The sequence below is a fragment of the Centropristis striata genome, chromosome 2 (genome assembly GCF_030273125.1).
Source record: "Centropristis striata isolate RG_2023a ecotype Rhode Island chromosome 2, C.striata_1.0, whole genome shotgun sequence".
NCBI classification, from domain to species: domain Eukaryota; kingdom Metazoa; phylum Chordata; class Actinopteri; order Perciformes; family Serranidae; genus Centropristis; species Centropristis striata.
The window spans coordinates 36121752-36137453 of NC_081518.1; the positions used below are offsets into that span (position 1 = coordinate 36121752).

General features: G+C 38.1%; 1 protein-coding gene across 1 annotated transcript; it reads right to left on the reverse strand.

The window, feature by feature from the left end:
- Positions 1 to 2611: 2611 nt before the first annotated feature.
- lpcat2 (lysophosphatidylcholine acyltransferase 2) lies at positions 2612 to 14626 on the reverse strand. Its single transcript, XM_059356959.1, has 14 exons — positions 14346 to 14626; positions 13815 to 13957; positions 10471 to 10688; positions 9785 to 9897; positions 9403 to 9463; positions 8953 to 9011; positions 8501 to 8535; positions 8257 to 8311; positions 7675 to 7757; positions 7181 to 7306; positions 6875 to 7028; positions 6172 to 6270; positions 4902 to 5043; positions 2612 to 4743 (listed from the first exon to the last, which is right to left on the reverse strand). The coding sequence occupies exons 1-14, from the start codon at positions 14454 to 14456 to the stop codon at positions 4565 to 4567; spliced, it is 1578 nt and encodes a 525-aa protein (XP_059212942.1). The 5' UTR covers positions 14457 to 14626; the 3' UTR covers positions 2612 to 4564.
- Positions 14627 to 15702: the final 1076 nt, after the last annotated feature.

The following is a 15702-nucleotide window of genomic DNA, read 5'->3' on the forward strand; positions in this document are numbered from 1 at the left end:
CTGACTTTAATTAAAATTGTAAATCATAAATAATTCAAAAATAATAACACAACCAATGAAGTCAACCTGACAATAATGTTTTCTGAAAAGGTTACATCACTCACTTGATATTTCATGTTCACCTTTATATTACCAGCTGCTGCAGCTAAAACCCTGTATATGGTCTGAAGAATGCACAAGCATTCATCATTTATAAATACGTATGTTTATGTATGGGAAAGGCGTGTGCATGGTTTCTGTCCATACACATAGTTTATGTATCTGGCCCCAGGAAGGCCAAAGAAGTGCAACAATTTGTATATGTACAGTGCACCTGCCACTCAACAATGGCAGAGGAGACACACAGCCAGGACACCATCAGGAATGTTTTTTTAAACCCGGAGGAACGAGCTGACAAATGAGTATTTTAGCTCTAGCCACCAACTAACCTCTAACCTGCAGTTACACACTGTTAATACACACTGTACTGAATGTTTGAAGCCATACATCCATGTTCGTCATGCAGGACAAAGGAGGGGTCACAGGAGTGTATATACACACACCCAGGTATCCTGTTGTTGTAAGCAGGAAGGTCCATTCTACAGGAATCTAAAGCCAAATAACTTTGATTTTTCCCTCTTGTGTAACTTTTTCAAAATGTCCTTGCACTAACGAGGCTCAGTTGCTTTTCATTTCTTTATTTTTTTGTATTGCCGGTTCAACTTAGGCACATAACAGTCTGCATGGAGTGCTGCTCGATTGTGAAATAGTGCCCCTCAGGGGCTCTTTAGTTTGAGGATCCAGTTTAGAATGTTGAAGAAGAGGAAACCACACATCAAAATTCTTGGGCTTAACAGCAATAAACAAATTGAAGAATATATACAAAACATCTTAAAGCTCCTTGATATTTTTGTTTTTTAGTACACAACAGGCAAGACGACCCGTAATGTTTTCTGAACCTATCTTTATCGATTTGCCTCATTATAATGTAAAGCCATGGGATATTGGGGGGTTGCCAGTTCTAATAGTATGTTTATGTTTGGCCAGTCTTCCCCTCAGTTCACACTACTTCTCCCAATACATGCACTATGCACTAACAAGCCCAATCACTTTTCAAATATATGTTTAACCGTAACTCAATGATTCATACTCAATTTTGATGATGATTGACACAAACGTCTGTTCAGATAAAATGGAGAAGTGATGACATTTTATATGCAAAAGGTCAAATGCAAAAACGCTTTTCTGTCCATTATTCAACGCCATAACTCAGGAACAGACGGGGAGTCATTTGGTTGGATAGTGAAGTGGTGACACTAATCTTGGGAGCCCAACTTAAAACTGTGGTGGCTTGTGAGCTACATGGTTGAAGATTTACGTTTTAGAATGTTTAAGCTTCTTTGCAGCAACATCAATATCTGAGTTCTTGTCTACAGCCATTGCTTTTTATTGGAGTCTGGACTGACACTCGACTTGACAGTTTTGTGGAGGCATAAAACTGCAAGGTGGTAATTTTTTGTGAATTGTCTGTTGAAGTATTGCACTGCCAATGAATCATTCTGTTGTATTGCAGTCATGCTGGTAGAATATGCAATTTGGGTCAAGTCTGCATATTCTTTATGTATGTACATTAGAGATGTACAAAAAAAAAGAGTTCTCTAACTCCCAGTGGATGAGAGTATTACTTAAGGTTAGAATGTATTACCTTGTGATAATACATACACTATTTACCCTCTATCAGTCAACCCATCAAGCCAGCCAATCCCCTCAAAGTTTTCTAATAACGACATGGGTCTAAACATGTGGAGTAGCCAGGATTCATCCTCATTTGGCCTGAGAAAGCTGGTCTATCTGGTTCAATCGAGGCATACCGTAGTGTCACATCTATTAAACAGCGAGGCCTGTCGTTTCTGACCTTTTCCTTCCAGCCTGGCACAGTGAGTCCCCCATCCGTATGAGGCCTGTGTCCAGCTTGTGTCCACAAACAGAGGCTGCTCACTCACTCAGGTCCTGAGGAGACCAAATCGCATTACCAACACATATCTCCCACAATCTACTGCGACAGGATCACCCCCGAGGCAGGGCTGAAATGGATACAGCAATATACAACAGCCATGCAGAGGAAAGAGGGAGGATGAAGGGGTGTGGGGGCCAAAGAGGAGAGAGGGAGCTGTGGGTAGGGAAGGAGTCACACTGTTGTAAGCGCAGCAACAATGTCACTTAATTGATTCCATGCCATCTCATCAATTTTGATTAAAATGAAATGAGCCTCTGTACGTTTGAAAAGGTTAAAACAAATTGAAGTTGGAAATCACAGCTGGTAATCACAGTTTGTCTAACAGCGGGCTTTTAATGAAGCGAACAGCTCTCCATCATTCATTTCAGCCTCCTGTGCATTCGGAGCAAGACTGCTTTTTGTGTGTGCGTGTTTGTGTAAGCACATTCAAGTTAGTTGTATTTCGAACAGCATATATTAGGTTTGTATTCATGTTCTGGCTCCCTTACTGGTGAATGACTCTCCTGACAGAAGTTGAGCTTGAATATACAGTTGTGCCAAAATGGATTCACGGTCTCAACAAAATGATTTATGAATAAGCACATGGATAACTCATTTATAACAAAAGAAAGGGACTATCTGATGAAAATGTTTATTTTTGTACGCTTATTTACATGTGATTTACACAGATTCTGTTTGACAAATTCTATTGACAAAATAGACAAGCACATATGGTATATGACAACAAAAAGAAACCTTCGCATGGTCTTTACCCAAACAGTACATTGTTCTCCAACAGGCCGTTATAGTATTTCTTTAATAATAAAATGTTCCATCAGCACAAAAATATTGCATCTGATCCGGATTCAGATTTCTTCCCTCCTTAGAATGAATACAGATTGGTTCACAAAAAGGCCAAAGGAAGAAAAGCAATACAGAAAAATTAAGCAAATATATCGCACAAGTCACAGTAACATATTTGTTTTCTTCAAAGTATTGCTGCTTTTTGTGATGAACAACAAAAATGATTTATTGATGGTTATGGTTTAAGATTAAATAATTACTTTTATTTTCTATTGGTATGAAAGTATAAAAGGTAATAACAGAACTCATTCAAATCATGCTTTATATTCTGTTTCTGTAAGTCGTGATTAAATGTAACATTTACACACATGCACACACACTTGTGCATGCCCGTACGATTGCCACACCATGAATCTGATTGTTTGTCTATCTCTACCATTAAATTAAAGGGCAGGCCACAAAAGGTGTACAATTCAATGTAGTACTAGTAAGCAGAACAACAATATACACACACAGACAATTTAATTGTTATAGGTAACTACTGGCACCTGGTGGTGGTTTGGAGAACCAGAGCTACAGCTGTGGCCCCTTCGATGCACCTATGCCTCATTAAAAACAAAGTCTACGAAAGTCATTACAAGTTCCCTCACTAGTAAATATAAAAACACAGGCAAGATTAAAATTGTATTCTCGTTTTATTTTAAAAAGCAAACTTTGCAGTGTTAACAAAAAAGAAAAAAAAATCTCATAATTGCAATGCACCTTGCTAAATAAATAACAGTGGCGCTAGTTAATCTGAAAGCAGACCCCGCTGGGATATGCTGTTGTGAAGAAGCACTGCTGCCTTTTTGCTCACAAATTGCCCTATTTTCAGTGGTTGATTTGCTTTAGTAAACTTAAAGCTGCGTAGACGTGCTGCTGTCTCAGCAACAACAGTCTTCAGTAGAAATGCAAATAGATACACATGCAAAGCAAACCTCTGGCTAATTATACAGCCGTCTTACAAGGTCTGTGTCCCTGAGCGCTGGAAAAAAGTGTAATGCACAGCATGTATGCTCTTCGAAGACATAGATTTAATACAGAACATCTGCGGGTAACCAGATTCGAAAGATCTTAATAAAGCTTACTATACACTAATTATACTGCAACACAGAAGCATGAAGACTCTTTGCTTATATTTAAAAATGTGTTGGTTTGGCATTTTTTTTACTCATTTGCAGAGGACCACAAAGACAAAGGAGAAAGTACACAAAGCTATGTTCATCTAAGTCCAAGCAAGGGTAAGGTCAGGCTACAGATAATGATGCATCCAAGTCAAAAACATGGTGAGGCAGTTTAGGTATATCATAAAACACTGTCAACACTAACAATAGAACTCTAAAGATTGCAGGGTTTAGAAAGTTAAAACACTGATGTGCCCATATAAGTTCCTGACATATTTTTACCCTATGACTAGCTTTTCGTTCATTTTTTCTTCTTCTGATGAACACATAACCAAAGCACACACAAAACTTTAGGGATGAAAAAGTCTGCAATAAACCAGTTCTTGTGCAGTAACTTGGGGATGTGGTTCTTTGAATCTCTATAAGGCACTAAAATTGAAAATAGAAGCACTCTAAAAACCATCTAGAAAAAGGCAAGCACATGAGCTATAATATGGCTCTGCTGTGGCAAATGACTTGAATCTGCTAAAAGTCAGAGGACATATGACACTTTCTCTTTTTCTTTCTCAGTGCAGTGGATACAGTGTTCTGTCTCTCGGAGTGTTCACGGTCATGCTCTGTCTTAGTCGTCTTTTTTGTCAGAGGTGCTGTCTTCCTGTTTTTCCCCTGAACTGGTGGGACAGGTCAATTCCAGATCACCTGGACACGCCTCCTGGATTGCTTGGTATCTCTGAAGCTCCAGATAGGTAGTGAAGAGCTTGGCATACTCTGGGTGGGTCATGGCAAAGGCTTGAAATTCAGCTGAAGAATCACAAGTAAAGAGTGTGAGGATACAGATAAGGGAAGACAAATAATAATGCTAAAAAAACTGTATGTATTTACTATTTATATTCCCTTTCTATAATATGCAAAAGGAGGTTAGAAGACCAAAATGTAGCTTGGCACTAGTGTCTACTCACTGAAGGTGATGAAACCAGAACCGTCGGCATCAATCTCTTTGAAGAGTTTGACCATGTTTAGATCAGACACACCCAGAGCTGAGCGCAGCAGAGCAGTAAACTCCTCTCGGGTGATTTTCTCATCCTCATCTGTATCAAACAGCTGCACAAGAGAAGACAGAAACAGAAAAAAAAATGTTTCACTTTACCATGTTTGCATAATCAGGGAAAATATATAGGCAGATTAGAAAAACTTGCATAACATTGGGTAAATAAATTATTGTTAAATTAGTAGAATAAAGTAATTTTCTATTACATAAACACCAGAACTGTTTGTCCAAAGCCACATTTGACCTTATGGCCAGCAAAATGAGTCCATGCTCCCCACAACAGACACACATTGTTAACTTGACATTATCCAAGCATCTGTGAATGCTGCCTCTGTTCTTCCTGCAGTACTGTCTGCTGTGATCTAATGTCAACTAAAGGCAGGGCTGGCTGATTTAACTTAGATTTACTACTCTTTTTTGCATTCTGCTTATTTTTTTATTTGCTTTTTATATTTAGTATAAAATGTAAACCTCATATAAATACATAGTATATATGCATATCCAAAAAATACATAACTGAAAATGGCATTGAATATACCAAAAATCATACTTGAATTAAATGCAGGCATTATTTAAGGTGGAAAAAAATAAACACATGAATAAACAAATCTAAATGTAAAATAAATGAAAAATATAAATCACAAACAATAATAAAATAATTGAAAAAAAATGAGATGGTAATTTTTTTTTAATAGAGGAATTATTAAAGGTAAATAAATAAAAACAGCATATTCAAACTAATTAATGAAATCACAATTTCATCTAAGTCTAAATTTAGTTATATTTTAATATTAAATATTCAATTTACTAATCAATGGCATCAAACATTTAATGTATTTATCTAGTCATTTATTTCCAGCATTTCACAACTGTCTGCTTTACGTGATATATACTACCGAGGATGGAGTCAGAAAATCTTGTAAAAAAAAATACAAGCAGGAAAATATCAGCATGACTAATGTGGAACACTTCTGATACAGTGTTGATATCACTCCTTGAATAATTCTCTCTTTTTTCAAATGCAAAAGCAGTGTTAAGGAGTACTAGATGGGTGAAACAATAAAGAAGATACTGCCATAGGCATTACTGTGTACTTGTGTTCAGTGTACATTAAAATACAGCACTGCTAATTCTTCGGGTTTTAGTAGGTGGTCAGCAAAGTCAGAATATTTCTGTTGTACCTGGAAAGCCATGCGAAGCACATCTTCTGTGTTAGCTGGTCGACACAAGATGGTCACGCCAATGACATACTCTCTGAAGTCGATGGTGCCGTCTCCATTCTAGAAAGCAATAAAAGAGTAGGTTAATGCATATTTTAGTATAATTAATTGTTTTTTACTAAGGTCTTAAAAGATTTTTGTCTCACATCTACAGTTTGGAATGTTAAGTATTGGGAATTTAAAGGGTAATATATGATAGCATGAGTGTTTTCTATAAACTGCAATTCTCTTTTACTGGAAAATTACAAGGCATAGATTTTCTGAGAAAAATGAAGGCCAGTGAACTGAATGCTAGAGGCTGTTTTTATGCTTCTCACTCAAACCTCTGGTAGACATACCAGAGGAGAAGGCCAAACTACTTTGGTCATAGTTTCCAGGCTTTATAAATCCTGAACCCACACCTCCCAATTTCACTATTGTCGGTACACATGATATGCAGTGATCTAATATTGAAGCAATTCTGTAAAAAAGATTAATAAGATTTATGCACATTATGTTGTCAACCATTATATTTATGGTGTGTTTCCTGCAGGATGTCTCAGGGCCAACTTTACTGAATTTACACTTATGCCAACCCCCCGGCTGTGTGTGAAAAAATCTTATTTAATGGTATCATTTAGTGCTCCGAGTTGCTCTGGTTACATAAAAACTACACGTCTCTCACCCTGTCAAACAGTGCAAACAGCTCCTCGAGGGCTGAGTTGACAGGCAGCTTCAGAAATTTGGCAAACTCCTCGATCGTGATCCGTCCTCCTTTACAAGAGCTTGCCATGGCTGCAAAGCCCTCCAGCTCCTTCTTCACATTGTCCCACTTTAGACTGAGGGAGAAGGGCACAAGGTGGATTTTAACTTAGCTACATAGATCAGTCACTTGCAGATGTGTGATACATAACAATAACAAAAAAAATGTTTCAAGCCATATTTTTCAGTGTGAATGTCTATGTCTTATACGTAGGTGGGGTATTCTTACTTGAGTTTACGGCTGATTTTGGTGAACTCAACCAGGCCGGCCTCCATGGGCAGCGTTAGCTCACCAGCTGAGATCATCAGGCGACAGTCTTCATATGTGTGGTCTGTCACTGGAACCCCCAAAGCCCTGAAAGCAGACAGTTTGCATGTACAGTGTTCAGCTTGGTTTGCTTGTAAAGAGCTGAATGCAGTAGGTCAGGAGGACATGCAAAGGTTAGATAGATAAGAATGCCAAAACCAAAGTCATTGTGGCTCAAATGTCAGTTATAATGCAGCATTAATGGTTGAAGTTCCATCATATTAAACAGCATGCTCTCATCCACTCACCACTTATTTAATTCTCTCATCAAATTACATGCACTGAATTTGTGTTTAACATTGTATTTAATACTTGTATAAGCAGCGTAATACTTTTGCTTATCTATTGCACTTGGTTGTACTGTGTGCTTGAGCAATACACAATGGAATGTGTATTTCAGACCAATTAACACTTACTGAGCCATTTTTTCCCGCACTCTGTTGGCAAACAGAGCAGGGCTTTTCTTCTCCTCCTCCGTGGGGATATGCGTCTGCAGGAACTGAAAAATAGAAAACAAATCAAAAAGGTCTCAAAGAAGGTCAAGTAGAATGGAAACTACTAAACCTTTGCAGGGAAACCAAATCCCCTAATGCAGAGAACACATTTCGGGCTTCGGTTGATTTAGTATCTTTGAGTACAGCATGAAAAACTATATTTAAGCTAATTCATACACTTTTTTTTGTTGTTGTTGTTGAATTCAATTGCACAAATGGTATTGATACTACCAGTTCAGCCAAAAGTAAAGCTAAGTAAATAAATAAACAGAAAGAAAAAATGCTTCTTAATTTAATATATTAATATAATATTATTTAATATAATATATTTAATATCTTCATATCCAAAATGTTTGTAACAGGCTGCAGTATTTATACATTATATGAGGATGCACATGTGTTATTTAATATAATATATTTAATATCTTCATATCCAAAATGTTTTTAACAGGTTGTAGTATTTATACATTATATTAGGATGCACATGTGGTGAATGACCGTTACCTCTATTTCTACTGTGGTGTACAGCTGGCACAGAGTTAGAAGCAGCAGCGTCCTCCTGCACATAAAAAGCAAGACAGTCTGTTACATATATTGACTTAACGGTTATTTTAATACAAGGCAATAATGTTGTTGTTGTTGTGTTGGTGTCTTGTTTATTGCCTAAGAAAAGGTAGCAGCAGATAGCACCTTTAGCTAACATGCATACTATAGGTGAAACATGGAAGAGTGGAGAAAGCACACTTACGAGCTGAAACCCTGCCAAGTCCAAGAGACAGTATCCTGAAGGGAGACATAGAGGGGAAGGCATAAAGCTTAATAAAACATTAACACTGGCATAAAACTATCAGTTGCTATCAGTCTCTCATTGCAAATGACTGCATTAAGCTAGACACAGATTTTTAAACACTGAACTGGCAAACAATATAAGAGGGTGTCGGCAATGTCACCTAAAAATATGTGTGGATACAGCTTACTGATCAATCTATAAATCTATGTACTTTTGCCTGGATGGATATAAACTAATTATTAATGCTGTAAGTATGTGTACTATACCCCTACAGGATGCATTTCGTCTTTGGCTCTGCCTTTTATATAAATATCTTCTGTCGCAACTAGTACACTGCTGCCTCTATGAATATGGCTCTTCAGAAGTGAGGTGAAATATATTAAAGCTGTTTTACAATCACAATCACTCACCAGTTTGTTAGGATATCTCATAATCACAGGCTGCACAGGGACCCCTGGAATAAAGGCACCTAGAGGTGGAGAACACACATTGTAAAAAAAAAACATACATACTTTTCATATGTATGAATGAAAGCTGAATTGATCTGAATTGTCACAAAGCCAGCTTTGTGGGTATCAGCTGACAAAAAGTCAATACACAAACCGCATCATGTAATGAATGAGTGGAGTAAGTGTAAGTATCAAGTGTTCCTTCTGTTGTGTGGCCTTCCTGCACAGTGGGTGAGATTTACATCCCAAAATTATACACACTGCTCCTCTAAGTTAAAATGCTAGATATGCTATAAGCAAGAGCAAGAGTTGTTTTGAATTTGTCTGTTATACATTTCATTGTTTTATACAGGTTTGGTTACAAAATAAAAATCTATTTACATTAAAATACATTTGTATTTTATATCTTACCTTGTTTAAAAGTGATAAGACAGGAGCGATTTGTACATGTTCCCTCCGGAAATATCAGAACCTAAGAAACACAGAATTAGCTTTATTAAGTATCCAATGTTATGCTACTGCCACTTACAGCATGCTAAGTACGCTTCTTCTGTTTGAGATAACACAGTATGCACTTTGGCTAATTCTCTGTTAGCATAAAACATGTTCATACAACATAAATTATACCGTGTGGTCTTCTTCAAACTGATATAGGAAACTGTGGCACTCAAACCAACATCCTGGCTCTTAAGCTTACAAGCTTCACGTTTCTTTATGCAGCTGCAGTCAATGCAAATGCCGGGTAAATATTAAGGGAACTTTTGCTCTGGGATGTTTGTGTATTGGGAGAGACCTGTGGCCAGTGCCCTCCAGACTTGGCTCTGCTGTCAATCTCCTGGATTGTATTCTTCCTGGAGTCTGGGTCTTTTCTGGACACCAGCACTGGCTGAAGACAGCGCACAAACCCTACAAAGAGGGAAAACACACACATTAATATCATGAAATTAGAAGAGGAACACATTGAACAAATTGTTTTTATCCACATTTTTCACTAATTATTTAATGCCCAGGCTTTTGTTACCGGTAATTGCATGCTTTTATTAGCATTACATCTTGCTGGATAACATCACTATTATGAGAGAGTCAATTCAATTAAACAAGATCTGTGGTGTCATTACTATCAAAAAGATGGTTGGAATAACATGATATTTATCGAGTCCAAAGCACACTCAGTACTGTCAATTGGATTGTTAACTGAATGATATCTAATGGTCAGTTTAAGATAAGAACTTTGCATCATATTTGTTATAAACCCTTGTAATTAAGAGCTATGTGCATATAAGGTGGGAAATTGTGCAGTCAGATGACAGTACCGAGAAATGAAACACTTTTCACACTTCTGTATATCTTCACAGGTTCACACACACACACACACACACACACACACACACACTCGAGGTTGAGAAAACCAGAAAGTCCCCACAAACGCATACTACATTTCCTGTATCATAACAACTAAGAAAATGGTAAGAATCTCACTGCCAAAGATGGGTGTAGCCAGGTTCTCGACGCGGGAGACGGTGGAGGGAAGCCCCGCAACAATGCACACAATCCCATCATAAAAGGTGGAGTGTGGGGCAACGGCCAGGATTGGGGCCTCATTACTGTTGACCTGCTTGCCCTTGACCACCACTCTGAAGCCCAGGCAGAAGTAGTAAGTTCTCCCCAAGGCAGCCATCACTCTCCGACACATGAACCTGGAGATGACCAGAATAATTAAGATTATTGAATTTGAGGGGTTCATGAAAAATGTGTACGACTTTGTTTCTCACTGGTATTGGCCATATTAAAATGTTAATCATTATTACCTCCAGGTTAATATACAGTACTGTTCAATATAATAGCAGTCCAATGTGACTAACCAGATTAATCCAGGTTTTTAAGATTATTTTTTTATTGCTACATGGCAAACAAGGTACCAGTAGGTGCAGTAGATTCTCAGAAAACCAACAAGAGCCAGCATTCGTGATATGCACGCTCTTAAGGCTGTGCAATTGGACAATTAGTTGATAGGGGTGTGTTCAAAAAAATAGCAGTGTGGCATTCAATCAGTGAAGTCATCAATTTGTGAACCAGGTGGCCTCTATTTAAGGATGAAGCCAGCACTTGTTGAACATGCATTTCTCTTTGAAAGCCTGAGGAAAATGGGTCGTTCAAGACATTGTTCAGAAGAACAGCGAATAAGAAAACTTATAAAGAGGTACAAACAATTATAGGCTGTTCAGCTAAAATGATCTCCAATGCTTTAAAATGGAGAGCAAAACCAGAGACACGTAGCAGAAAACGGAAGACAACCTTCAAAATGGATGGAAGAATAACCGGAATGGCAAAGGCTCAGCCAATGATCAGCTCCAGGATGATAAAGACAGTCTGGAGTTACATGTAAGTGCTGTGACAGTTAGAAGACGTCTGTGTGAAGCTAATCTATTTACAAGAATCCCCCGCAAAGTCCCTCTGTTAAAAAAATGTGCAAAAGAGAAGAGGACATGCCCTTGAAATGAGTGTTTCAACAAGACAATGACCGCAAACACACTAGTAAACAAGCAAAAAACCAACAACATTGATGTTATGGAGTGGCCAGCCCAATCCCAGGACCTTAATCCAATTGAGAATTTGTGGGGTGACATCAAAACTGCTGTTTCTGAAGCAAAACCAAGAAATGTAAATGAATTGATGAATGTCGTTAAATAATCTTGGAGTGGAATAACAGCTGAAAGGTGCCACAAGTTGGTTGACTCCATGCCACACAGATGTGAAGCAGTTATAAAAAACTGTGGTCATACAACTAAATATTAGTTTAGTGATTCACAGGATTGCTAAATCCTAGAAACAAAAAAGTTTGTACAAAATAGTTTTGTGTTTGTAAAGTCAAGGACAGACACTGCTATATTTTTGAACACACCCCTTTCAACTAATTGCCCAATTGCACAGCCTTAAGAGCGTGGATATCACGATGCTGGGTCTTGTTGGTTTTCTGAGAATCTACTGCACCTACTGGTACCTTGTTTGCCATGTAGAGATAAAAAATATACTAAAAACCTGGATTAATCTGGTAAGTCACATTGGACTGCTATTATTTTGAACACTACTGTATGACAAAGGGCATTTCTTGAACAAAAGATGTTGTTTTAGCAACAGGAAGAGTTGCAACATTTTGTAAAAATTTTCACTACCAGTTACTTCCTCATAATCTAGAGAAGAGCAGGAAGTCTAGACAAAATGACGAATGGTGAAGTGGAATTTTCATTTCTTCAGACTATTTAGAGCTGCATTAAGCTTTCTGCTCAATGGGGGCAGGAAGCTAAGTGCAATATAACACAGTAACAGAGTACAAAGCTTCCCACACAAACACAAAGCACCGGCAACACCTTGATATACTATTTTTCAACAATGATGAAAAAACAAAAATGGAAATAGTTGAAAACTGTATGGGTCTAAAAAGTTAGGTGTTGATTCTCAGTGGGATTAGCAATACAAGCTTTTTCAGAACTACGGTACATTATTTGATTCAATGATAACATTACTTACACACACATGTCTTGGAGTTGCTGGTTTTAATGAATAAATACTAATTTCAATTATATAATAACTATTTAGTAATCTTTCCCTTGTAAAACCTAAGCTTCAATGCAATAACCACTGCAAGAATATCCAAGCCCGTTTACAGCAAAGCAGTAAGTAGGTGAGCAAGATAAGTGCCTCCCTTATTGACATTCACCTACACCATATATGGTCATGATAACAAAAAAAGATGTGGTCTAGGCCTCAGGTCATAAGATTCCTGCTTACTTTAGAACTGCAGACTGTATACAGCTTCTACTATCTGCACATCTCAACAGTTTACAGTGCCGCACCCTGTTTAGTACTCAGAGGTAAAATACTTTGATCTAATTGCTGGATATTTTACATTTGTCAATATATAAATCATAATATGCTCAGTACCTTAAAACATATTATATTCATACTGTGTGGATATATACTTTACAACAGGATGACCAATTTAATACATTTTTAAAAATATTAGTAAGCGTTAGATGACAGACGACTTATCTCTTTATAAATGGAAACTTTCGCTTCCTTTTATAAGCTCAACTATTGCCACTGACTCTTTCCTTTCTGAGAAGTGAGCTTAAGTAATGCTTATGGTGCAGATATGATCAAGAGAAACATGATTCAGCAAGCTAATGCAAGCTGCTGCACATTCTTCAAATCATGTCAGGAACTATTATTTTGAGAATATGCTGCTGTCGCTGTGCTTTCCTGTCCAGTTTATGAACCCAGGAAGCACAATGCTTCTGCTACTTCTTGCTTAAGTGAAATGCACTATATTAGTTGAGTGAAACTCAATACATATTTTTCAATCTCATGTATCCTTTTACCGACAGCTACATTTGCATACACTGAATAGGGTGTCTCACCTGCAAGAGGAAATACTGTTAGTAGCCAACTCCCTCGTTCAGGTTACCTTTGAAAATGTCACAATGTTTGTCTTTCAGTTGCTTTCTTAACAAATGTTTGCATTGCACTTCACTCCAACGGTGTTTCTAACACTATAGCCTGTGTAATTACACATGCTTTAGTCCAAGCTCAATTCAACTTTGAAACCATGTAAAAAAAATAAATAAAAAATCAAATATTATGTACATGGAAACAAAATTGATGCCTGTTTTTAGGTCATTAAAGTTTCATAAGTGAGTCTGATTTTCACAAGGCCATGGCTTGGATGCCAGGCTGATGCCTCTGAGGGATTTGGTGCCCGTAAGGCGTGGGGTAGCGCCATGGTGAACTATGTTGCATTGGTATGGTGTTTGTATCCTAGTTACCGTCTCCAGCCTGTCATTGGTTCCACGGCTCCTTTCAGAGGATGGTTGAAGGTTATTATGACAGCCACTGGCCATGTCACCATGAGAACCAGGGACAGAAGGATGGCTCGAATAGGGACCAAGAAGATTCCCAGGAGGACACACTGCATGGAGAGGGGCACACACACACATATATACACACACATCATAAATTACAGGCCTGCATCATACACGGTAAGCCTGCTGCCATGGTTAACTACACCCAGACTGTTGACATTTTTCAGAGCAGACATATGCACGTGTCTGGAAATCCACATCACTGGACAGCTTTCTAGAATGCACACAACGGCTCTCATTGTTAGTGCTTTACAAGCCGATTGTCAAAGCCTCGTTGGAGGAGATTATAGGCCCTGGTTACACAGCAGCCTGTGTGTGTGTGTGTGTAATCTCACACATCAGATGCATGTGTGTGAGCCGTGTCGCCAATAGCCATGACTAAATGCAACAAAAGCCTGCCTTTACACGACCATTGATGTGAAATGCCATACTCACTTTTATTATAGTAGCTTTGGTGAGTTTGGTGTCTTGAACAAACGGGTTGATGACCGCAGGCAGCAGCAGAGATTGTTGCCTCGGCAGGGCGAATACTCGCTGTGGCGGCATCGCTGTCCGGTGATCGAAGAAACAGGCAAATGCGTTTAGTCGAGGCGCCGTTATGTTATCATTTCACTTCCTCAACGGGGAACTTGCGCTCTCATTTCTCCCCTTATCAGACGATCATACGAGCGAACGCGACCACAGACAAGTCGAGAGCGGAACCACACAAACGTTTCAAGCTCCGCCTCCAACGTGGTCGCAGCGGGGTCCCGGTCTGATCCCTGTGGTTTTGGAAACCTGCAGGCTGAGGATTTGCACTCATTTCTACGTTTTGTTAACCTTTATTGTGAATGTTTGTAGGATACGTATTTCTAATACATCATATAATTCAGATGAGAGCAAGAAGCCGTCTGTCAGTATGTACGCTGCTGTCTGTCAGCGTGGGATCATGCATGTTTTTTGTGCAAATACTGATTTAAGAAACAGAGATTGTTTTAATCTGTGCATGACACATTTCCAATAATATCAGACATAATGCAGGCGCAGCAAATGAACATCGATTTTAAGAGGAAAATGTGACGTATTAACATTTTTGTTTATAAGCTCTTATAAATGTCCACCAGATGGCGCAGTTTCATAAACAATTGCCTTTCGGTCCTGCCCTAAAAAGAAAGTCCTGTCTTCCCTTCAAAAATATATTGCAGTGGTGGAAAGTAAGTACTGCGGTTAGGTACTTGTTTTTTAAGTATTTTCATTTTATGCTACTCATGCTTCTATTTCACAACTTCATTCTGCTGATAATTCTTATTTACATTTACTTAAATCACCCACAAGGAGTTCTTAACTGGTAATGAATCAGTATCAGTTTAATATTGGTGCCTTCAAATGGCCTACAGATCAAAAGAGATCATCAACAAGAAGATTGGCTTTTTCAACATAGATGTTCTTAATGCCCCATCCCCAGGTGGCCAAAATGTTTACTTCGTTTCCACATTATTATACTACAACTGATAATCTATAGCCATGAATGGATACGTCATTGCAATGCATCCTGCAAACAGCTGCATTTAAAAAAAAGAATAAGTTCAGTCTTTCTTTCTTCCAAAACTAATTCATGTAAAGGCCAGATCAAGATCTTTACAACATGAGATGATGCCTTTGGAAGTTACCACTTTTGACATTATTGTTGCTTTTTTGGTACTTTGAATTAAGGACTTTTACTTGTAAGAGTATTTTTTAACATGTTATTGCTAGCTCTGCTCATCATCTGCAAAACCTGTCCACCTATGTTATTTGATATTTGTTTGGTGAA

Excerpts from the sequence above, each read along its gene's own strand:
- lpcat2 (XM_059356959.1), bottom strand. The coding sequence starts at position 14,456 with ATGCCGCCACAGCGAGTATTCGCCCTGCCGAGGCAACAATCTCTGCTG. Across the intron at positions 9,012-9,402 it reads TCTTATCACTTTTAAACAAG|GTGCCTTTATTCCAGGGGTC; the intron begins GTAAGATATAAA and ends CTCCACCTCTAG. Across the intron at positions 8,536-8,952 it reads TGAGATATCCTAACAAACTG|GATACTGTCTCTTGGACTTG; the intron begins GTGAGTGATTGT and ends GTCTCCCTTCAG.